At 40.6% G+C, this 23553-nt stretch overlaps 2 protein-coding genes across 2 annotated transcripts; both read left to right on the top strand.

Annotated features, from left to right (window-relative positions):
- Positions 1-5604: 5604 nt before the first annotated feature.
- On the top strand, positions 5605-8777 carry LOC146570044 (interferon-induced transmembrane protein 1-like). Its single transcript, XM_085282815.1, has 3 exons — positions 5605-5793; positions 6411-6637; positions 6838-8777. The coding sequence occupies exons 1-3, from the start codon at positions 5712-5714 to the stop codon at positions 6991-6993; spliced, it is 465 nt and encodes a 154-aa protein (XP_085138941.1). The 5' UTR covers positions 5605-5711; the 3' UTR covers positions 6994-8777.
- Positions 8778-15052: 6275 nt separating this feature from the next.
- Positions 15053-17365, top strand: LOC146570043 (interferon-induced transmembrane protein 1-like). The gene is made up of 3 exons (XM_085282814.1): positions 15053-15231; positions 15980-16206; positions 16610-17365. The coding sequence occupies exons 1-3, from the start codon at positions 15102-15104 to the stop codon at positions 16805-16807; spliced, it is 555 nt and encodes a 184-aa protein (XP_085138940.1). The 5' UTR covers positions 15053-15101; the 3' UTR covers positions 16808-17365.
- The last annotated feature ends 6188 nt before the right edge of the window (positions 17366-23553 follow it).

Genomic DNA, 23553 nt, shown 5'->3' with positions numbered 1-23553 from the left:
GAGTTAGCAGGACGCCACACACACCGAGCCGACAGGCTAGCAGATGACTCCGGCAAGACCAGAGGTGGAGGTTTGTGCATTTATATTAACAATGCTTGGTGCATGAACTCCACTACTACTGAGAGTCACTGCTCACCTAATGCGGAGTTTTTAATGGTCAAATGCAGACCTTATTATCTCCCCAGAGAATTCACTTCGATCATACTCACTGCCGTGTATATACCCCCCGACGCTAATGCTAGGTTGGCCATGAAAGAACTTTCTGCAGCCATTAACAAACACCAGAATAAACACCCCGAGGCTGCTTTTATTGTTGCTGGCGACTTCAACCACACCAACTTAAAGACAGTCCTCCCCAGATTCCACCAACATGTCTCCTGCCACACCAGAGGAGGATGACAATTAAAGTGTGGCCAGAGGGGACAGACGCAGTGCTCCAGGACAGATTTAAAAACACAGACTGGAATATGTTCACCCACACAGACCTGGACCAGTACGCCTCATCTGTACTGGATTACATCTCCAAAACCACAGACAGTGTCACCACCCAGAAACGGATCACCATGTACCCCAACCAGAAGCCTTGGATGAACCGGGATGTTCGTCTCCTCCTGAAGGCCCGCAACACTGCCTTTAGGTCAGGAGATGCACACGCCTACAGTACAGCCAGGGCTAATCTAAAGAAGGGCATCAAAAAAGCCAAACACCATTACAAAAAGAAGGTAGAAGAACACTTCTCCAACTCCAACCCCCGACGCATGTGGCAAGGACTCCAGACCATCACAGACTACAGGACCACCAAACCCTCTCCCGCATCCTCTGATGTCTCCTTCCTAAACGAGCTCAACAACTTTTATGCTCGTTTTGAGCGAGGGAACCCCACAACCAAAGCAGACATGACGCCAGACCACCAACCTATGACTCTCTCCCCCACCGATGTAGGAGCGGTGCTGAGCAGGATCAATGTCCACAAGGCTGCAGGCCCTGATGGCATCCACGGGCGTGTTCTCAGAGCGTGTTCTGGGGAGCTTGCAGGAGTGCTCACAGACATATTCAATCTGTCCTTGGCCCACGCTGTGGTACCGGCCTGCTTCAAATCCACCTCCATCGTCCCGATACCCAAAAACTCCAACCCATCTTGCCTCAATGATTACCGCCCAGTAGCACTCACCCCCATCATCACTAAGTGCTTAGAGCGACTGGTCCTAGCACACTTCAAATCCTGTCTCCCCCCCACCCTGGACCCCCACCAATTCGCATACCGCCGGAACAGGAGCACAGAGGATGCAGTCTCCATCGCAATGCACTCTGTCCTCTCACACCTGGACAACAACAACACCTACGCCAGAATGCTGTTTATAGACTTCAGTTCAGCATTCAATACAATCCACCCCTCACAACTCATCAGGAAACTGACAGACCTGGGTATCAGTTCCCTCATCTGCAAATGGTTACTGGACTTCCTGACCAACCGCCCCCAACATGTCCGGCTGGATAACCGCTGCTCATCTACCATCACAATGAACACCGGTGTACCACAAGGCTGTGTGATGAGCCCTTTCCTCTACTCCCTCTTCACCCACGACTGCAGACCTGCTGATGGTTCCAACACCATCATTAAGTTTGCAGATGACACCACGGTGATTGGCCTCATCAGTGACAACGATGAGGCCGCCTACAGGGAGGAGGTGGATCGTCTGGCTGAGTGGTGCGACAGAAACAACCTGCTGCTTAACACCGAGAAGACCAAGGAGCTCATCGTGGACTACAGGAGGAATGCTGACCCACATCCACCCATCCACATTAAGGGGACGGCTGTGGAGCGTGTGAGCAGCTTCAAGTTCCTGGGAGTCCACATCTCCGAGGATCTCACCTGGACGACCAACTGCTCCAAGCTGGTCAAGAAGGCTCACCAGCGCCTCTTCTTCTTGAGGACTCTGAGGAAGAACCACCTGTCCTCAGACATCCTGGTGAACTTCTATCGCTGCACCATCGAGAGCATCCTGACCAACTGTATAACAGTCTGGTACGGGAACTGCTCTGCCTCGGACCGGAAGGCGTTGCAGAGGGTCGTGAAAACTGCCCAGCGCATCGCCGGAGCACCACTTCCTGCCATAAAAGACATCTACAGGAAGCGGTGTCTGAAAAGGGCTGGGAAAATCATCAAAGACCCCAGTCACCCATCACATGGACTCTTCACCCTCCTGCCCTCTGGGAGGCGCCACAGGAGCCTCCGGACTAAGACCACCAGGTACCGGAACAGCTTCTTCCCCACAGCTGTCAGACTCCTGAACTCTGCCTCCTGACATCTGACCCACGTTAAACTCATGGACTGAACATACACACACCCACAATGGACAACTGTACCCTCAAACACAATAATAACATGGACTGAACCACCACTCACAACCACTAGCACTTTATATAGCCTCTGTAGAAACTATCTACACCCTCACTTATCTTAACTGCACTAATGTATAGCTCTGTGTAAATAATCATTCTGTACATTCGATAATCTTTAATCCTACAACTGTTTACAACTTGCATAGTTCCCATTTCTGTATAGCTGTATATCCCAGATTCTGTAAAGTTATTTATTTCATATTCTGTATAGTTTTTCATATTTATATCCTGTTCATATCCTGTACATAGCTTGTACTCACTACAGCCTGTACATACTTATAGTTATAGAATATTCACAACATACTTCATACCGTGTACATTATAACATACCATAATAGACCCATTTCTGTAATATACTCACATATCTATATTATTGCTAATATATATTGTAATATATCTATATCACTAAAGCACTTCTGGATGGATGCAAACTGCATTTCGTTGCCCTGTACCTGTGCATGTGCAATGACAATAAAGTTGAATTCTATTCTATTCTATTCTAATTCTATATACCCTAGTAAGCTATAGTACTTTTTCCTTTGGGAAGGTACCATCTGTGCAGTCTGCAATTCTGTTAAAGAAAGATGTTGAATCTATTTAAATATTGCAGAAAATAATTGATTTCTGTGCATTTCTTTTTTACAGGTACATTAAATTAAAGTTGATTATGTCATCACGAGGCGGAGGGTGGGGGGTGGTTCCCTATTTTTTTTTTGCAGGGAGTTGGCAACGCTATCAGTTAGGTTGTTTAATAGTTCTGCTAAGTACTCTTTAAAATACCAGAATAGGGAGGATGGTGTAGGTTTAAGTTTATTAGATTGATCAGCATTACTGAACTATGAAATATTTTGGGTGCAGTGTGTTTTTGAATACAGATATAACAGAATAGCTTCAGTGTTTTGTTTTTTAAAGCTTAAGTATGAACTTATACAAAATGCAGCAAGATATTAAAAACAGTTTTATTGATTAAAAAATACACTATATCGGCTTCATATTGGTATCGACAGATATCCAAATTTATGATATCAGTATCGGACATAAAAACGTGGTATCAGACCATCTCTACCTTAAACCACAGTATTTAACATTGTCCCCTGAAAACTACAAACTTAACATAACAACACAGTGTGTTAAGTGGCAGTTGTGTTTGTTTGGTAATTAATTATGTCTTTATTGTATTTATTGATCACACCTACCCTACTATGAGTGTTTTGTCTTGCAAAAGTCAGGCCTCAACAACTGTATTTTGCTTCTTCTCCATCTCATTTGTATTTTATCTGTTTCACCACCAAGTGGCCAAACTCGCACTCTCTAAGATTGCGTTAAACAGTCTGGTCTAAAGATTCACTTCTAAAATGTCCATTTGATATTATTACATTAATTATAAACTCATGGAGTTATAAACTACAAAATTAGTTAGAAAATATAACAATAAAGAAAAATGGTGTTTGGTGATATTTGGTGAGTTGGCAGATCATTTCAACAGCTCAAAAATATCAACAAACGAACCTTTTTAGTGCTTTAAATGAAAATGTACATTACTGTATTTCCCAGGGAAAAATCATGTCTGACACATGAACTTGTACAGGGCGAAAGGCCTGGTATATCCTGGAAAGATAATAAATCACGGGGCTAACATCTTATTGAGTTGAGCTGGCTAAGTTCACAAAGGGCAAAGAAACACAGAGCAGCATCAGCACAGTTTAGCTGACAGTACAAATTATCATGATCACTTATTTCTATGCAATTATATTCCCTATATGTCCAATCTTAGGGTGCTCCCACCAGCCAAACCCCACTTTAACTCTAAGGCAGAGGTTCCCAAAGTGTGGGGCCCGCCCCGCAGAGCCATTGAGAGAGGGGGGGGGGGCTGTATGAAAAAAAAAAAAGAACGCTTGGACACTGCTAGCATCATGGACACACACAAACGCAAAGCAGGAGATGAAGCATCGCCAAATATGTTTCCGAACCAACTTCCTTCCAAGCCAAAGACTAGAAAATATGGTGAAGCATATCTTCCCTCTGGCTTCACCTGCACAAGTGCCAAGGTAGGTCTCCCCTGCAGAATTGGGTTTCCCTGCGTCGGGAGCATGGGCTCTCCAAATCACGGACAAACAGTATCCCACATTCTTGATTTTTAGTTCACAAGCACTTCTTGTAATAACTAACTACTCCTGACGTTTTGGAGCTGTTAGCTCTTTATACAGTAAAGTTACAGTGGGATACAAATGATATCGCGCTCATCCTGCCACAATTTGTTCCCCCGGTTCAAATCATGGACAAACAGTATCCCACAGTTGTTTATGTTTTTTAACCCATTTTGCAGAGGCATTGAAAAATGTAGCTTTAGCTCTTTCCACAGACTTTCAGCTGGATTCAGGTCAAGTGACTTTGGCTTTATTTTCTTTCTCTAAAAAAAGCTGAAAGTGAGCAGATTTTTATCAAGATAGTCTTTGTATATTTTTAATTTCATCCTTCCTTCAATTATACGAAGCCTGTCAGTCCCGCTTGCTGAAAAACATCCCTACACCATCATATTCTAACCTCCAGATTCCACTTGGTCTGGTGTTTGTGGAGTGATATGCAGTGCCTTTTGACCTCCAAACATGGTGTGTATTGTAGCATCTCATCTGGTCTCATCTGACCAGATTATATTCTCAGAGTATTTCACAGGCTTGTCTAAATGTTGTTTAGCAAAGTTTAAACGCTCTTCAACTTGCTTTTTCTTCAGCAATGGAATCTTGCATGGTGCATAAAGGTCACAGTGGTTGACCTCATTACTTATTGTCTTTGAAACAATTTTCCATGCTGATTCCAGATCTTTCTGTAGTGCTCCACAGGTGCACTACTTTCTTGGCAACTGGATAACTCTTCTGGTAATTCTTTTCACTCCTCTGTGTCCTGACCTCCAGTGTCATGATTTTACTTGCCTTTTTTGCATCTCCATTTCATCGTGTGTTCAAAATTCTTTCCCTGTACTGTTTCTCATTAGAACACATAATTTATGGACATCTACTGGATGGATTGGTACTGACATCTGCTGAGAATTTCATGTCAATACCACCTTTCAAAATATATTTACTTAGAAAAGTGTTCAATGTTTGTTTTACCTTCTGTATCTCTGACCATCACTGTAACAACAAAGGCTGTGTTGAACTTCCTTCCTTATCCTGTTTGATCATGCCAATGACGCAAATTCCTGAACCCACACAGCACAACACAAATGTAAAACGAAACCAACGTCTGCTTTCAATTCCTGTATGCTGAGCACACTGTTACGCTCACATAATTAGAGACGGCTGAGAGCAATGACCGACATGTTTCGTGATACTGGAAACGAAGATCGGGTTGTCTTAGTAGAGTCTGAGGAGAGGCACGATGAACTTCAAAGTAGGAAAACTTTTTAATTTCCATTTCCTTTTGTGTCTGTGTAGCTGTGTCTGTGTAGCAATGCTGTCTGTTTTCATGATGAGGCTGTTGCACAATGGGGGAATCTTGTGAAAGACTTTTTCTTGAAGTTTCTCTGCCATATATTGAAGATGTGACATAAGAATCTTTATGTTTCTCTTTGGTTGTAATCAAAATTGAATTTTTGTGGCTGTGGTGGTTAGTACAGTTTTCAGAAGACGACATCTGCATTTGTTCTGTGTTAAATGTAGGCTTCAGAATTGGGGGAGGGGCGGTAGGTGATGTTTATGTGCTCAAGCCCTCTGACACTGAGCATATTTCATCCAGCATGTCAGACCTGTTAAATGTAAGAAGCAGAAGAGAGATTTTATCACTGTGCGTAAGCAGATTTTTCATTCATAATTCAAAGATTTAAGAAAAATTCAGTTGCGAGGACACAACAACCTTTTGGAAAAGCCTGGACCCCAAAGACACAACTGTTACTGTTCAGTTTCTAACAGAGACAACTGCTTTAACTCTCTCACTGCCCAAAGACTTCAAAAATGAAATGATCAATGTCAGTAACTCTTTTCAATATCTTTCCTCTCTCCAAACTGCAGCTGAGCTCAGACCAGTGAGAGCAATGAAACCTCCAGCTTATGTTCCAATGCAGGTGAGGACCTATGATGGGCCCTCTGGACAGCCTGGAGGATCTGTATTGGTTCAGCACACCAGTGTGAACATCGTCACTGAGCCTCCAAAGGACCATATTATCTGGTCCCTCCTCTGCTTTGCCTACTCAAACCCCTGTTGTCTTGGACTTGCAGCTCTCATTTATTCTATCAAGGTGAGGTTAATTAAATCAGTTTTTTGAGCATCTGTTATTCTTCTGAGTGTTTGTGTCTGTGTGTGTGCATGAATAAATATATCAGTTTTTAACTGTCTGCTTACTATGACCTACATTATATTGATTTGACCATATAGATCAAGTTAATATCCATGAACTCCAACTACACTTTTACAATCTATATGTTTCTGTCGTTTTAGGCCAGAGACCGGAAGGTGGTTGGAGATTTGGAGGGTGCACGGCATTATGGGGCCACTGCTCGCCAGCTTAACATCACCTCCACAATCCTGGTTGCCCTTGGACTCCTGTTTTTCATCATTACGATGATAGTTGTATTGGAAGGGGTATATCATTAAACTCTCAAAGTAACAAACCCTGACAAAACGCTTCCTTTTAACAGATTGCAGTGCATTGCTTGCTGCTGTGACTTTGGATTTGGATGATAAATATTAACATCAATTTTATTATCAGTCTTCATTATGAGATTTTGACTATGATTTGTCTCTGTTGGCAAGTCTTTTGTTTGGAAAAGATCACATTTCATATATATTGTTTTTTCATATTTCAGTGAAGGTAAATGCATATAAAGATGATTTTTAGCCAATTAAATTAATGTTTGTGCCTATCTATCTACACCCAGGTGAAAAATAAGCACACTGCATTTGGCGTCTGCTAAATTACATACGGAACAATGAATGACAGTATACGGAATTCTTCTTTGTTCACAAAAACCTTTTTTCTGTAGCTGTGGATCATGCTGCATATTCACTGACAGGGATCTCAGCTCATTCATGGCAGGAAAATCTTTTTATTGAGATGTTTCATTTTCCACTCACTAATATTCCACAGAAACAGTGTGGACATTTCATCCCCTTAGAATTTGTTCGATTTAGAGAATTAAGAGTTGATTTGTAAGCTATGTTATAATAAATATAATCTTTGAGATTTAACCCTTTAAAGCCGGTCGGAGCGGACACGCTCCATTTTGCGTAACTATTTTTAAATCCCGGTAGCACTGCAACCACGTAAGCTAGCGCAATAATTTTTTTTGCATATGAAACCGGAGGAGTTGTACTTACATCTTATGCCATCAGCTTGTCCTAGGTCACAGTTTCCTTCCACATATAGCTTTGCAAAAACTGCATAAAAAGCACTTGCAGCAACAAAAACATAATATTCCAGAAAAACGCTTTGCCGATCCGATCAGCTGTTTGTAACACTTCCTACGTCCATCAGCGTGAACTGTCGCATGTCCGCCATGACCTGCCCGAAACCGGAAGTGACGTCATTTTGCGCCAATGTAGTTTTTTTTTTACCATCGGGGACTTATGAGCCTATACTTGTGTTTTTAAAAGTTATGTTTGACTTTATGACTTTCTGTGTCATTTCTGGGATGCTTAGGACTCATATTGCACTGCTGGAAATAGTTTATTTTGATGCATATGCTGTTATTTTGCAAATTTGCATTATAATATTTATTTTCGTTTTTCCTGCAATATATGAAAATTGGTGTATTTCAAAAATAAAACTATGAAGACACTTAAAATTAATCTTCTGTGATGGGAAACTAGTTTGTGCAACTTTTTTGTATTTACAGTTTTGAGGGATAAGCCTCTTAAATTTCTCTAACTAGAAATATATGTTAAAAAAACAAAAACAATTTTCAATTTTTTTGTAGTTTATTGCACTTTTTGGCAATTTATGTAATTACTATGCACTTAATGCAGACATATTATTAAAGTTTGGGCTATAATGGTTGTATTGATGTATAGCAACTTGAAATGCTCCCAAAAATGGCTCCACAGCATGTAAAAATATAATATAAGCTCTGGCGGACTTGGTTCTATGGTAGGTCTTAAAGGGTTAAATGGTGTTGGACTGTAACTCATTAAAAATGTATTTCCTAGGGTTGGGTTTTTTGTTTATTTTTTAGATTCCATTGATTTCCAGGAGCTCTTGTAGCCTCGATAGCAATTCCTTCTTCCTTTTTAGAAATGAATATTGTAGTTTAATATCTTAGAATGGAAATAGTCTACTTCTGAGGAATTGTTGTTTTCAGGTTTATTTCCAGTTGAGTAGATTTTTTGGTCGTTACACTAAACTGACCATCTTAACTCAATAAATGTATCACACTTGGGAATCTTCTTCTTTCACTGCCCACTTTAGGAGTTTCAACAGCAGATCATCTTTCTCCATCTCACCCCATCCCTTGCATCCTCCTCTGTTACACCAACCCTCTATACACTATACCCTTGAATCTTTTCTGTGGTCTTCCTATTTACTTATGAAGCCATACTACTACTCACTGATGGTCACCTCTCTCTCCGTAAACTTTTTTCACCAACTCTTTCCTGCAGCTTCAATATATGGCACAGTTTTGCACATCTCCCTTGTCCTTAAAAACTGGAACCAGTCCACTTCTTCTCCATTCCTCTGCCATCCTCTCACTCTTCCCAGGAGGGTGGCACGGATGCCCCTCCGGTGGTCCTCCTTGGGGTCTCACACTCTTGGGCCTGGATCTCCTCCATACCTGCTTCATGCCCTGGGGAACTGGGCTATGGCTCCCCATACCCTCTAGCAGATCGTTACATGGAGAAACCTTTTGAATACAAGCGTGCTCATCCATACAGGTGTGCACACGGGTGTTCACTGTTCATAGACACAAAGTACACTTTTCTTGGCTTCTACCTCAAAGCAAATTGTGCGCTGTCGATCCTGCATGCTCCACAACAACATTCAATATTTAGTATTAACTGTTATTTACTGTTAGCTAGAATATTGTGATGGTGTTGTGTTTATAATGTTGCTCTTTCTTTGCTTGTTTTCTCTTTTTTCCTGTTTTTTTTTCTCTCAACGGGTGATCCGGGAGATTTCTTTCTTTGTAAGTGCCCTTTCTCACTGTCCTGCTTCTCCTCTGTTTTTCTTTTCCTTCATCTTTCTTTCTCCCTTTCCAATCCCCAATCCATGTCTGTCCCATCTGTAACAACTGAAAATAAAATAAAACAAAAATAAATAGTAACAACAAAGGTCGATCAAATGGACCAATATGGCAAGGCCGTGATGCTCCACTTGTTAAAGTAAATCCTTCCTGGCTGTCAGACAACAATTCTGACGGCTAAAGAACCAAATAGGACAGGCAAAAAAAAAAAAAGGGATTGCGTCAAACAGTCTGGTCTAATGGTCCACTGCTAAAATATCCATTTAATATTATTATATTAATTATAAAATAACTGAGTTACAAACTACAAAATTAGTTAGAAAATGTAAAGATAAATAAAGATAACCTTACGCACCCCTATGATATGCACCGTATTTTGGATGGAATCCAATAGAATGATACTCCTGGTGGTAACACACATTCCAGCCATGTATTCCAGCCCTAACCCTAACCTTAATCCTAACTTAACCCTACCCATAATCTTATTCCTAACTCTGTCTCAGACCTTCGGACAGTGCACATCTCTATTGAGAGCCCTTCAACAGCCACAACTTCACTTTTTTTTTCTCTTTTCATGTGCTTCTCACCTGAGGAAAGCCAAATCTTGGCCAAAACATGGCAGTACAAGCACACGCATCATTGATTATTTTATTTGAGGAGTTTTAATGTATTTTTTTTTCATTTCAGTTTTTTCTATTTCATTTTTGTTCATTAATAAATATATAAATAAAGTTTTATTTTCATATAAACACATAAAAATACATTTATTAAATAACATAACAGATTAAATTTCATTTTATTTACTTAGAATAACAAAGCAAACAGGGGACACAAAGTACACACAAATAATAAACAACACAGGATGAAATCTCACGAAAAAACCAGGGCTCATAAATATTTTGTACTTGTAAATCAGGATTTGTATGTGTAAAAAGAATTTGTGTGTGCGTAAAAAAGATTTTTGTGAGGACTTTGCCAAAAAATACGTGTGAATAGTGTGAATACAAGTAAAAATGGTAAATGGCCTGCATTTGTATAGCACTTTTCTAGTCCCTAAGGACCCCAAAGCGCTTCACACTACATTCAGTCATTCACCCATTCACACACACATTCACACACTGGCGATGGCAAGCTACATTGTATATTGTATATTATTATTATTATTATTACTCTCAACGAGCAGCGGTGCTGCCGTTGGGAACTTGACCCATACCAAAGCGCTTACAGACGGAGGATAGTCCTCCCCCAGCTGCTATCAGGGCAGGAGATGTTCACACCCCTGCGTCCAAACTGCAAATGAATCGCGCATGAGCAAAGCCGCTGCTCCCGCACTGACTGTAACACAGTCAGTTCTTATTTTACTCTTATGCTGCTTTGTGGATCACAAGGTTTAAAACTACTTGTAAGCGCCAGACGTCTGCTTTATATTTTTATTTACGATTGAGTTCATGTTTGTTTTATAATTCATAGATTCATTACATAAGTCATCTTTTCAGTATTAATAAATGTGAAAATATATGTGTTTACATAAAGTAATTTTAAGTCACTGTTTTGGGATTGGAACCTAAAAGGGGGTACCTCTCACTTTAAGTATGTAAGTGCAATAGTAGCATGAAACCCTGTATGAGAGGGAAGGGGAGGAGCATGGACAGAGAGGTTAGGAGTCAAACACTAAATGACGTCATTGCGTAATTTGCATATAATTGGTCATGCTAATGTAATTGTAACCTACGTTGTTGGAGAGAGAAATAACATCGTGGAAGAGACATAAAGTGAGTAAAAACGTCCTAAATGCATTTAGAATTTATTTAGAACTACAAATTAAATTTATTTTAGCAATTATTGTTTTTTTTAATGTCACAATTCCAACCCTGCTCCTTTATCCGGGCTTGGACCGGCAAAAGTGACCCGAAATAGGCACTCTGGTGGACTTACTTTGTGTGTGTGTGTGTGTGTGTGTGTTTATAAGTAGTTTTAAACCTCGTGATCTACAAAACAGCATAACAGTAAAAGAAGAATTTACTGCGTTACAGTGCGGGAGCAGTGGCTTCGCTCATGCGCGGTTCATTTGCAGTTCGGATGCGTAGGTGTGAACATCTTCTGCTCTGATAGCAGCTGGGGGGGGGGGCTATCCTCCGCCCGTGAGCGCTTTGGAACGGGCGAGGTGCCCACGGCAGCACCTGCTGCTTGTTGAGAGTAAAAGCGATACCCGCTTTCAGGTCAAAAAGTCATCATAAATAAGTCTCCAATAACACCAGAAAAAGTCGCCAGATTTGTCACTAGTCGCTAAGGGGGTCTGAAAACTCGCTAAATATAGCGACAAAGTCGCTAAAGTGGCAACACTGCCCTCCAATAGCCAAACCCATCTGTTCTCTGATTGGATTGTTAAATTTGTAATTGACATGACATTGGCCAATCAGATGAAAGGAAGAAAAATAGGGTCAAAATTCATACTTGTAACTTGAAACTTGAGTGCAGAGTTTCACATGTATTTTTTGGCTAAGTCCTCACACAAATCTTTTTTACACACACACAAATCTTTTTTACACACACACAAAAAATTCTTTTTAGACATACAAATCCTGATTTACAAGTACAAAACTGATTTACAAGTACAAAAAATTTATGACCACAATTTGAGCCCATAGAAGAACACTTCCCAGGAATTTTCCGGGGTCACACGGGGCACGCTGTTGGGGGACGGGCAGTGCCCTTCTTGTCTCCCGGCTGATGACAGGCTCAGTCCTCAGTTCATAACCTTATTCTTAACCTTAACCACAACTTTAATCATATTAGATAGGGTTTTCCAAAGTGATTCATGATGAGAAAGTAAAATAAATGCACATGTGTAGATTAATTCCAAATGGTTCTCATGTTTCCACAAGTGTAACATACCGGCGATTTGTCACGTAGCGTCGGTATGTTATATTTTGGGATGAGGACGTCTGACCAGCGTGATACGTCAGATGAGACGTCATTCAGGTCTGGTACCTGAAATTAACCTGGTATAAAAATATAAATATAATAAAAATATAGTTTTCATCCATGCATTTTTGCAGTATTATTACTTGACGTCTTAATTTTCTTTGTAATGAAATAGAATAGTGTTTCAACAAGTCCTTTGACAAATGCTTTGACTCCATGCGCATCAAAAAGTTTTAAATATTAAGGTATGTGATTGTCACTCTGCTGTAGTACAGCTCTGCGTTATCTCCTGAGAAAGCGGAGCTGTGCACTTTATATAGAAATGTATAGTTTTTGTAGAATGAGCCTTACTGAATAAAATGCCAGCAATGACAGTATTTAAATCTTTTTCTGCTCCTAAATTTCCCCCTCCATCAAAATGTGAACACCAAGAAAACCAAAGAGATCATTTTCATCTTCAGAAGGCACAGCACTGACTTGGCCCCCCCCCTTTGTGGAAAGGGTCCACAACTTCTGGTTTCTTGTCATCCTCATCTCTGCTGAGATCTCCTGGACAGACAACATCACAGCGGCCGTCAAGAAGGCCAGCAGCGGCTGAACTTCCTGAGAGTCCTCAAGAAGTACAAAACAGACTCCAACCTGCTGCTGACCCTCTACCACACCTCCATTAAGAGCCTGCTAACATACTGCATCACAGTAAGGTATGGCAGCTGCACTAAGGGGTATAGAGTGAGGCTTCAGTTGAGTAGTCAAGTTAGCTCAGAAGATCATCGGCTGCCCTCTCCCCTCCCTGATGGACATTTATTCCTCCCGCTGTCTCAGCAGGCAATGAACATAATCAACAACATTTCCCCACCCTGGCTTTGACCTGTTCAACCTGCTTCCCTCAGCGAAGCACTACAGGTGCATCAGCACAAAGACCCACAGACTCAAGAACAGAAGCCATAACCACCCTGAACTCACACATGCACCAATAACACAGTTCCACCGCCTATTTCAAGACTTCCCTCTATAAACCACCACAGAGTAATAACCCAAACTGTATATGCACAAGACTATTTATTTACATATTTGTTTCCTTTTTCCCGGATTTGTTTATTTTGTGGATTTTATATATGTATATATATATATTTTTTTCTAAATACTGTTCATATGTATATAGTGCTGCAGAAACTGTGCACCTCGCCCCCATTTCTTCTCCCACATGTTAGCACTGAGTTTGAGATGCTCTGTATCTCATTGTACATCTGTATAGTGACAATAAAGGCATTCTATTCTATTCTATTCTATTCTATTCTATTCTAAAATACAGTCAGTGTTGATCAGAGGATGATGCCATTTGGAGCCTACAAATAAAGTGACACTATTAACCTTTTCTTTGTAGTTTCAATTATACGAAGCATGTTGGTCCCATTTGTTGAAGAACATCCCCACACCATCATGTTCGTACCTCCAGACTTCACTGTTGGTCTGGTATTTTTGGGATGATATGCAGTGCCTTCTGACCTCCAAAACACGGTGTGTATTGTAGCATTGTCATGGTCCTGGCTCATTTTGACCCAGCGTTCTTAGTTTTCTTGTGTTTTTGTATTTTGTTCTTTATTTATTCCATGGTTTCTAAGTTGTTCTGTTAAGATGTTGCTTATTAGATTTCCCCTCGTTACTTTACCCCCTGTGTGCCCCCTCTGTGTATCTGTGAGTCTCGTTTCTCCTCCTTGTGTTTTATTTCATGTTTTCCTCAGCCCGCTGTGTCTGTGTTCTCTCCCCCTCTCTGGTCTGCGTCTCTGTATACTTCCTGTTTTACTTTGATAGTCTCCCGTCAGTGTGCGTCAGTGTTGTGTTTGCTCCTGCCATGTCTCGCTATGATTATCACTGTCACCTGTGTTCCCCGTTAACCGTCTGTGAATTTATGTCCACGTCTCCCTCAGTTCTGTGTCGCGTCGTCAATGTCTCATCCCTGAAGCTGTGTGATTTTTCCCTGTGTTTCCTCGGTCCTCAGTTTAGCATTCCCAGTCTAGTTTTGTATCATTGTTAAGCCTGCAATAAAGCAGTGATTTTTGAGTTCAATTCTGTTTCCATGAGTTTTGCGTTTGGGTCCTCACCTGCCTGTGCACAGCCAATTCATGACAAGCATCTCATCTGGTCTCATCTGACCAGACAATATCCTCAGAGTATTTTACAGGCTTGTCTAAATGTTGCTCAGTAAAGTTTAAATGTTCTTCAAGATGCTTTACCTCATTACTTATTTTCTTTGAAACAATTTTCCATGCTGATTCCAGATCTCCATTTCCTCATGTGTTCAAAATTCTTTCCCTGTAGTGTTTCTCATTAGAGCACATAATTTATGGACATCTACTGGATGGATTGGTACTCACATCTGGTGAGAATTTCATGTCAATACCACCTTTCAAAATATATTTACTTAGAAAAGTGTTCAATATTTGTTTTACCTTCTGTATCTGATTGTCACTGTAACAACAAAGGCTGTGTTGAACTTCCTTCCTTATCCTGTTTGATCATGCCAATGACGCAAATTCCTGAACCCACACAGCACAACACAAATGTGAAACTAAACCACCAACGTCTGCTTTCAACTCCTGTATGCTGAGCACGCTGTTAACTTCACATAATTACAGACGGCTGAGTCCAATGACCGACATGTTTCGTGATACTGGAACTGAAGATCGGGTTGTCTTAGTAGAGTCTGAGGAGAGGCATGATGAACTTCAAAGTAGGAAAACTTTTTAATTTCCATTTCCTTTTGTGTCTGTGTAGCTGTGTGTGTGTGTGTGTAGCAATGCTGTCTGTTTTCATGATGAGGCTGTTGCACAATGGGGGAATCTTGTGAAAGACTTTTTCTTGAAGTTTCTCTGCCATATATTGAAGTTGTGACATAAGAATCTTAATGTTTCTCTTTGGTTGTAATTAATGTAATTGGTGGTGCAGTATTGGTAAGGTTAGTACAGTTTTCATTTTTTTTTTTTTTTTTTTTTTTGTACAGTTTTCAGAAGAAGACTTCTGCATTTGTTCTGTGCTCACTTATAGAAAAACAATCAAGATGTTAGGGTTGGGGGGGGGGATCTGTTTAATGGCTTCATGTAAAAAGCAGAAGAGAGATTTTATCACTGTGCTTAAGGAATTTTTTGATGTCACTGCATGCTAACTTAGTTTGTGTCACCAACTGTGAGTACAAAATCCTCAAAAAAACGTGTGCTTTGTCCCAAAACATTTATTCACAGTCATATTATTTACATTATTTATTTATTAATTTATTTAGTGAAGTCAGATTTCAGGATTCACAGATTTAGAAAAATTCCGTTGCAAGGACAATGCAACATTTTGGAAATACCTGGACCCCAAAGACACAGCTGTTACTGTTCAGTTTCTAACAGAGACAACTGCTTTGCCCAAAGACTTCAAAAATGAAATGATCAATGTCAGTAACTCTTTTCAATATCTTTCCTCTCTCCAAACTGCAGCGGAGCTCAGACTAGTGAGAGCAATGAAACCTCCAGCTTATGTTCCAATGCAGGTGAGGACCTATGATGGGCCCTCTGGACAGCCTGGAGGATCTGTATTGGTTCAGCACACCAGTGTGAACATCGTCACTGAGCCTCCAAAGGACCATATTATCTGGTCCCTCCTCTGCTTTGCCTACTTAAACCCTTGTTGTCTTGGACTTGCAGCTCTCATTTATTCTATCAAGGTGTGTGTGTGAATATATACATTGTACCTACCTGCCTATCATATCTTACCATATAAATCAAGCTACATGATCATGGCATCGAACACAACCAAAGCTGAAGTGCAAATTTCTTTTTTAAAAACTACAACACTGAAAGAAATATCTTACATTTGTTATACAGTTTACATCATTTCCTACACTGATAGTAACAAAGAAAATATATGGGCACAAAAAAACCCCACCAGTGAAAGAGCACCTGGGATTATTATTATAATTGTTTGCATTTACTAAAAACATGAAGCTTAACTTTGTCAAATAATGAAACTTAGGCTATGCTTAACATTTGCAGTTTCAGTTTACAATGGGATAAAGATAATTACATTATAATTACACCATTACAAACTATATGTTTCTGTCCTTCTAGGCCAGAGACCGGAAGGTGGCCGGAGATCTGGAGGGTGCACAACATCATGGGTTCATTGCCCGTGGGCTTAACATTGCTGCCACAGTCCTGTTTGTCATTGTACTCATGATTTTCTTTATTATAATCAGTGCTTTGTTTGCAAATGCACCTGCTTATGCTCACAGAGAACCATACTATTATCATTTTAACAGAGATTAAGTTGCTTGCTTCTGTGACTTGTTATTAAGCCTCATATTCGGTACAAGAAAAAACACAGCTTCAGACCCACTGTTTAATTTAAAAACTAAAGGTGTGCTCCAATAGTTCATTTTGCTTAGTCTCTCAGTTAGGAACTGTGGCAGTAGTAATAAAAGCTGTTCCAGTTACCCAATTACTAAGGAAAGGTGATTTGGTGCTTCCTTTATTGCTTCCTTTAGCATAGGATACACTGGAGCATCCTTTATGAAAATGAAGAAGAAAAAGGTGTCCCATAAGTCATTGCAACAGACCATCCGGCCATTCATGAAAACAATGGACATAATAAACAAAGTTGCACAGATCGTGTGAATGTTCGTTGTAACATTTTTCTTTTCATTTCATGAACTCCTGGTATATTTCAGCGTTTTTAATAACTGTTTGTTAAATAAATACTTGCTGTTGAGTTGCTTTGCATGTAGAATGCAATATGCTATGTAAGCTCAAGATTTTGATCTACACTGACTGATCAAAGTGTGCTTAAACTTCTCTGTAATAACTGTTCTTTAGTAAAATCTTTCTGTTGTACTACAGTCTTCAGGATTCATTTTTACCTCAGTACAGTCCAGCTGGAGAAAGTGATGGATAGAGGGAATTTTACAGCAGTGAGTTACACTGGATCACATCAGTAAAACACAAGACACATTTTATACACTATGGGGCAGATTTACTAAGTGAGTCCAATTATTGTGATATTGCAATTGCAGTATGATCTATGATCTATTTACAAAGATGCAGGCTGTTCATATCAGTAAAAAACAGCATTCTGTCCAGAATCACAAAAAGTTACCTGAAATCAAAAAGATTAGCTTTTAACAGCTTTTGTTTTCATTGCCCTGCTTGAAAATCATTACTAGATGAGCAGGTTATAGAGGTGTAGTAGCACCCCTTTTAAGAGTTATCATGAAAGAGTCTGATTTTTTTAAAAACAGGAATGTTATACCTGCACATATATTGGCAAAAGTATTCAGGCAACCATTCAAATCATTGGATTCAGGTGTTCCAATCACCTCCATGGTCAGAGGTGTATAAAATCAAACAGCTGGCATGCAGACCGCTTCAAAAAACGTTTTTGAAAAAATGAAGTGATTTGAATTCCAGCATACTGTGATAGGATGACACCTGTGCAACAAGTCCAGTTGTGAAATTTCCTTGCTACTAAATATTCCACAGTCAGCTGTTAGTGGAATCATAACAAAGTGGAAGTGACTGGGAATGACAGTAACTCAGCCACAAAGTGGTAAACCAAATAAAATCACAGGGCGGGGTTAGCAGATGCCAAGGTGCATAGAGCGCAGAGGTTGGCAGCTTTCTGCAGTCTCAGTTTCAGCTGGGCAGCTGCATCTGCACCTTACATCACTAAATACAATGCAAAGCGTTAAATGAAGTGGTGTAAAGCATGTCGCCACTGGACTCTAGAACACTGGAGACGTTTTCTCTGAAGTGACGAATCACGTTTCTGGGTTTGGTGGTTGCCAGGGGAACGGTATTTGTCTGACTGCATTGTGCATGGTCCAGTTTTGTTCACAATAAGAATACCCAGTGATGCCAGTTGATAAAATTGTGTACATCAGAATCTGCTTTAACTACTTTGTAGAGGTGGAGCAGCTGGCCCTCAACTCCACCAGCTTGTCACTTGGCATCGAGCCCAGTCTTGACAAGATGCTGCATGGCAGATTTTTTCTTGAAGTTTTTTAGATGAGTTTAAAGCTGGCGTTCCCAGAGAGAACCCACGCAAACATGGGGAGAGCATGCAAAATCAAAGCAGAAAGGGTGGAATCGAACTTAGCTTTGAGGCAGTGTTAACCACTGTGACACCATGCTGCCCAGTCTAGTTACTGTAGCTCAGAAAACAATCCTTTAATCTAAATCCATGCAGTATTGCATTTCAGGTAGTACTGATTTAATACTCAGTTCTTATTTCTGACTTCTTATTAAGTTCTTACTCATACGGAGATTGTTGTATCATTGTGATCATTGTGTATAAATGTTCAGTTTGCCTGTTATTAGCTTTACTAAACAAAATGTCAGCAGTGAATCTTCTCATCATCAGAATTTTGTGTTAAGTTCTTCCTGCCACTGAAATTTAATAGTAACTGATGGCCAGGAGATGTCAGCATTTGGTCTGTATAAATATTATGACACAATGAACCTTTATTAAATTAACTTCTTAAGTTAAAAATTTTTATTATGAGATTAGATTTGGCCATTTATGATAAGAGGTGCATTACATCCCCTAATCCAGTGCTTCCCAACACCCCGGCCATGGTACCAGTCTGTGAGCCGTTTGGTACCAACTCACAGACCGACTTTGGTTGAGGCTCGGGTGTGAAATTTATGGTTTTCAGGGTTCGTATCGGTTTTTATCATTATTTTTTATCAGTTTTCCTGGGTCTTTCCCCGTGTGTTATGAATAAATTTTCTTTTTTTGGTACCGGTACTGGTTTTATTTTGTTGTATTTATCCACCACACCTTAAAGGCCGATCCGTGAAAATATTGATGGACGGAAACCGGTCCGTGGTGCACAAAAGGTTGGGGACCGCTGCCCTAAACCACAGTATTTTACATTGTCCACTGAAAACTACGAATAAATCATTAATTTGAAAACTTAACATACTGTACAGTGTGTTAAGTGGCAGCTGTGTTTGTTAGGTAATTAATTGTGTCATTACTGTATTTATTGATCAGACCTACCCTACTAAGTATTTTGTCTTGCAAAACTCAAGCCTCAACAACACTGTTTTTCCTTCTTCTCCATCTCACTGGTATTTCATCTGCTTGACTACCAGGTGGCGCTCCAAACAAATGATCCCAACAGCGTCAGTGCCCCACAGACCCAGCTTCAGTTCAAGTTCAAAGTGTGCAGATGCTGCTCCTTACAACAGCTCAGATGAAGACAGTCTCACACAGGTAACAGTGATTTAACAGGATTTGTAAGCATGTGGTCGAGAGCTACAAACTGTGACTGGGTGAGAGTGCAGTGCACAAGTTTCTGTCAAAGTCTTGTCAAAGTCTTGTGCACTGCACAAGACTTTGGGTGTGACATATTTCACACTGGAACTTAAAATGAATTAAAAAATTAAAAAAGTGACAAATAGGAGGTATGGAGCCGAACCTGAATACGGTATTCGGAAAGGCGCAAATAACGTATTTTTTTTCTTTTGCTTTTGCTTTTGATTTGTTTTTGGGTTTTTTTGGTTTTTTTACGAATACTTAATTCGAACAAATATTTTAAAGATATTTATATTCGCGAACAAGAGAAACTTTATATCAAAAGCTGCGTTTCCTCATGAGACCGCAATGCATGCCCGATGACTGAGCGAGTGAGTGACGTGTAAAGACGTAACTGACACACGCTGCTGCACTCAGCAACAGAGAAGGCATGGCTGAGCGAAAAAAGAATGAACTGCATCACTAGTTTTGTTGAATTGATTTTTGTACCTTAACCGGGTTCTGGAGGGAGTTTACAACTTTCAGGAAGCGGAGTTTGATCGGGAGATTAATCCATTGCGCTGCATTATCGACGTCTGCACTGGTGTGCTCTCATGTTCGCTCTGTTTATGTAGCTGTGTTAGCTTTAGACAATAGGCTGCTGACCAATGACTGTAGAAAACAGTCATTGCTGCTGACAGAGTAACGTTAACGTTCGGTTAAAAAGGTTAAAACAATGCTTGTGTAGTTGTTTCAAATTGTATGCAGTTGTGGGCGATATATGGTACGTTTAACCTTCACAGGCATGGTACGTTTAAGTTATTCTGGCTTTTGCAGACAGCAAGATATAGGTTATAAGCTATTTAACCTATTCAACCAAATAGAAAAGAGTGTGGCTTCTGCTGAGCCATCTCTTGGTCCTCCACTGACCCGAAACAACTTGCTCAATCTCTGTGTGGAAGCATTTCACAGTCAGTCCTGCAGATAAAACCAAAGTGATATGTAACTTGTACAAAATTCAAATTAGCAGAGGCAGATCTCAAACATCTGACAACATCTGCTATCCACCTCAGTGCAAAGCAAATAACAAACACAGTGGGAGAAATGATTTGCCTTCATGTGATGCCCTACTCAGTAGGGATGGGTATTGATAAGATTTTAACGATTCCGATTCCATTTTCGATTCTGTTTAACGATTCGATTCTTTATCGATTCTTTTTTTTTTTTTTTAAAAAGGAGAACACTAAGGTCGATTAGCTTAGAACTTTGTTTTATATCTTCTCTTTGAACAAGATAGAAATTTAGGAGTAACATGGCCTTACAAACCCAACAGTGAGATCTTAAGAGATCCAGCCTATGGCTCTTCAATGGGGTGTCACAGGGTCCCCAGGAAAAAAAATTGTAAATGTAAAATAATAAAATAAATATTCTTCTGTAGCAATAACAAAGTATAACATAAATTGTTCTGTGGCAATTACACAAGAATATCCAGTAATGTCCTTGCCTACAATTAAACACATTCACTTACCAAAAATCGGGGCATCTGCTGTGGCAAGCCTTTGACCACAAACTTAGACACTGCTCGGTGACATTCGTCTATCCTGGCCTGAAAGGAGACGCTACCGGTAGACTGCAGCGAGAACTGCCAGCGAGCGCCAGCCAGACTCTGTCTCTCTCATCATGGTCACCTAAATGCACAGTAATGGCAGGTTTGTAATAAGGCAGATCGCGCTAACATAATATGCACTGTTAGTTGATTATTTACCTGCCGCATTAACGGGAGAGGACGTGCAAACGTTACCGCTGCTGCTGGGTTGAGAGTCACGAGTCCGGAGCGGAATTAAAAACGCGTGTCATCGCGTGTTTTGTGAGCAAATGCTTTTGCATATTCGTAGTGTTTCCTCCCTTAAATGAAATATCTACTTTGCAAGTTGCCCTGTTGTCATCGGTTCTCATAAAGTATAATCAAACTTTTGAGCGTTTGAGCCGCTTAGGCGCCGTGTTTCCTGCCAGGTAAATGACGCTCCGCAACGTGGTGACGTCATTCGGGGCGACTGGAATCGATAAGGGAATCGTTTGCAAAAATGGCAAACGATTCCAAGGAATTGAAACAGTGGGAACCGGTTCTCAACAAGAACCGGTTTTCGATACCCATCCCTACTACTCAGTAGTGGAGGATAAAGATTTTCACAAACTTCTCAATGTGGTTGCACCTCGATACCAATCTCATTGGCATTTCTCTCGCACAGTTATACCACAACTTTACCAAGAAGCGAAAACAAAAGTAAAAGAAGCTCTCTCAAAAATTGAGGTGAAATTTGTGCACTGCACGTCTGAGATCTGGATGAGCAAAATTTCCACAAATGCATATCTTTCTCTCAATGGCCACTGGATAGAAAGCAAACAGAGTCCCCTATGAATAGATGAAGATAAACGTGTGACAGCACTTCTCAAGATGGAGGTTCTTAATGGAGATCACACAGCAGCCAACATTCTACCTCACCTCCAGGCCGCTGTGAAACAATGGCAAGATAGTGTTGGAGCATAAATTATTTTGAGTATTTTGTCACAGATAATGCCACTAACATGGTTGCACCAATGGCTGTGGTGCACATTATGTGTATGTCTCACACCTTACAAATAGCGGTAACAGCTGGTCTAAAAGAGTGCCAGGGAGTGATCAATGTGATATTGATTGCTCCCAAGATCATTGGGTTTGTACACAGATCAAACAAAGCTGTGAACAAACTTCACAAAATCCAGGAAGAGCTTGGCCTTTCCAAGAACACTTTGGTGCATGATGTGTCAACCAGGTGGAATTCCTCCTTCCACATACTCCAGCGGCATGATGACAAGCAGAGACGACCACACCATCATTGATGGTAATGTCATACCATCAATGGGAACTAGTGCAATTATATAAGAATTTCTTTTATTTATGTATTATTCACATTATTTTATTGTATAATGCCTTAGTGCCACTGGATTTTAGCATGTCTCACACTCATGCAGCTAAACAGATGGTGGGGGTCTGGAAAGGAAGTTGGGGAAAGCAGACAACTCCACAGGAAGAGTCTTTTGTCTCTTTGTTCCTGGAGAAGGTATTTCACTGAGAGCCATGCTAGGCTCAGAGAGAGACTCTGCTGACCGTCTGCCCCGCAATCATGCATCCTCTCCACCAAGCTTGGTTTTCTGTGCTTTGTTTTGATTAAAGAATGTTAGCTACCGCTCACCACTTGTCTGCAGGCTTTATTTAATGGAAAACTTCCACAACACAGGCCACTGTGAAAACCATTGACAACCATTTGAGGAGGCCACACACACCCTGTGTGAGGATGTGGCTTCTCTGTCTTCTGTTATCCCTTGTGTGCAGGCTCTCAAGACTGCCTTAACAAACTTAAAGGTGAATGTGGATGTACAGGCTCTTCCAGAGGCACTTGGTAACCACATTGCAGTCTCAGTTGGCTCAGCGTTTCCAGGTTGTCTTTGATACTCCTCAGGTCATTACTTTAAAGCCACCCTACTGGATCCCCAATTTAAGAGCTTGCCCATGTCACTACTTAGTACATCAGAATTTGACAGGCTCAAGGCAGATGTGGCTGCAGAGGTGGATGCAGAACTCCAAGCGGATGATGTTTCTGGGGTACCTGAAGTTGCCAGCTCATCTTCAGTTGAGAGTGAGACCAGTGGGCAAAAAAGCCTCTTTTGGGGGGCAGTGCACAATCTTGCTAAACCAAAAGCCAAATCTGCCTCATATGGTGCTTAAGATAAGATAGTT

Source organism: Mchenga conophoros, linkage group LG7 (assembly GCF_057382185.1).
Source record: "Mchenga conophoros isolate Kocher_MC1m ecotype Shallow Benthic linkage group LG7, M_conophoros_male_GT1.1, whole genome shotgun sequence".
In the NCBI taxonomy this organism is placed as follows: domain Eukaryota; kingdom Metazoa; phylum Chordata; class Actinopteri; order Cichliformes; family Cichlidae; genus Mchenga; species Mchenga conophoros.
The sequence above is the reverse complement of the archived record's forward strand: the minus strand, read 5'-3'. Positions and strand labels throughout refer to the sequence as shown.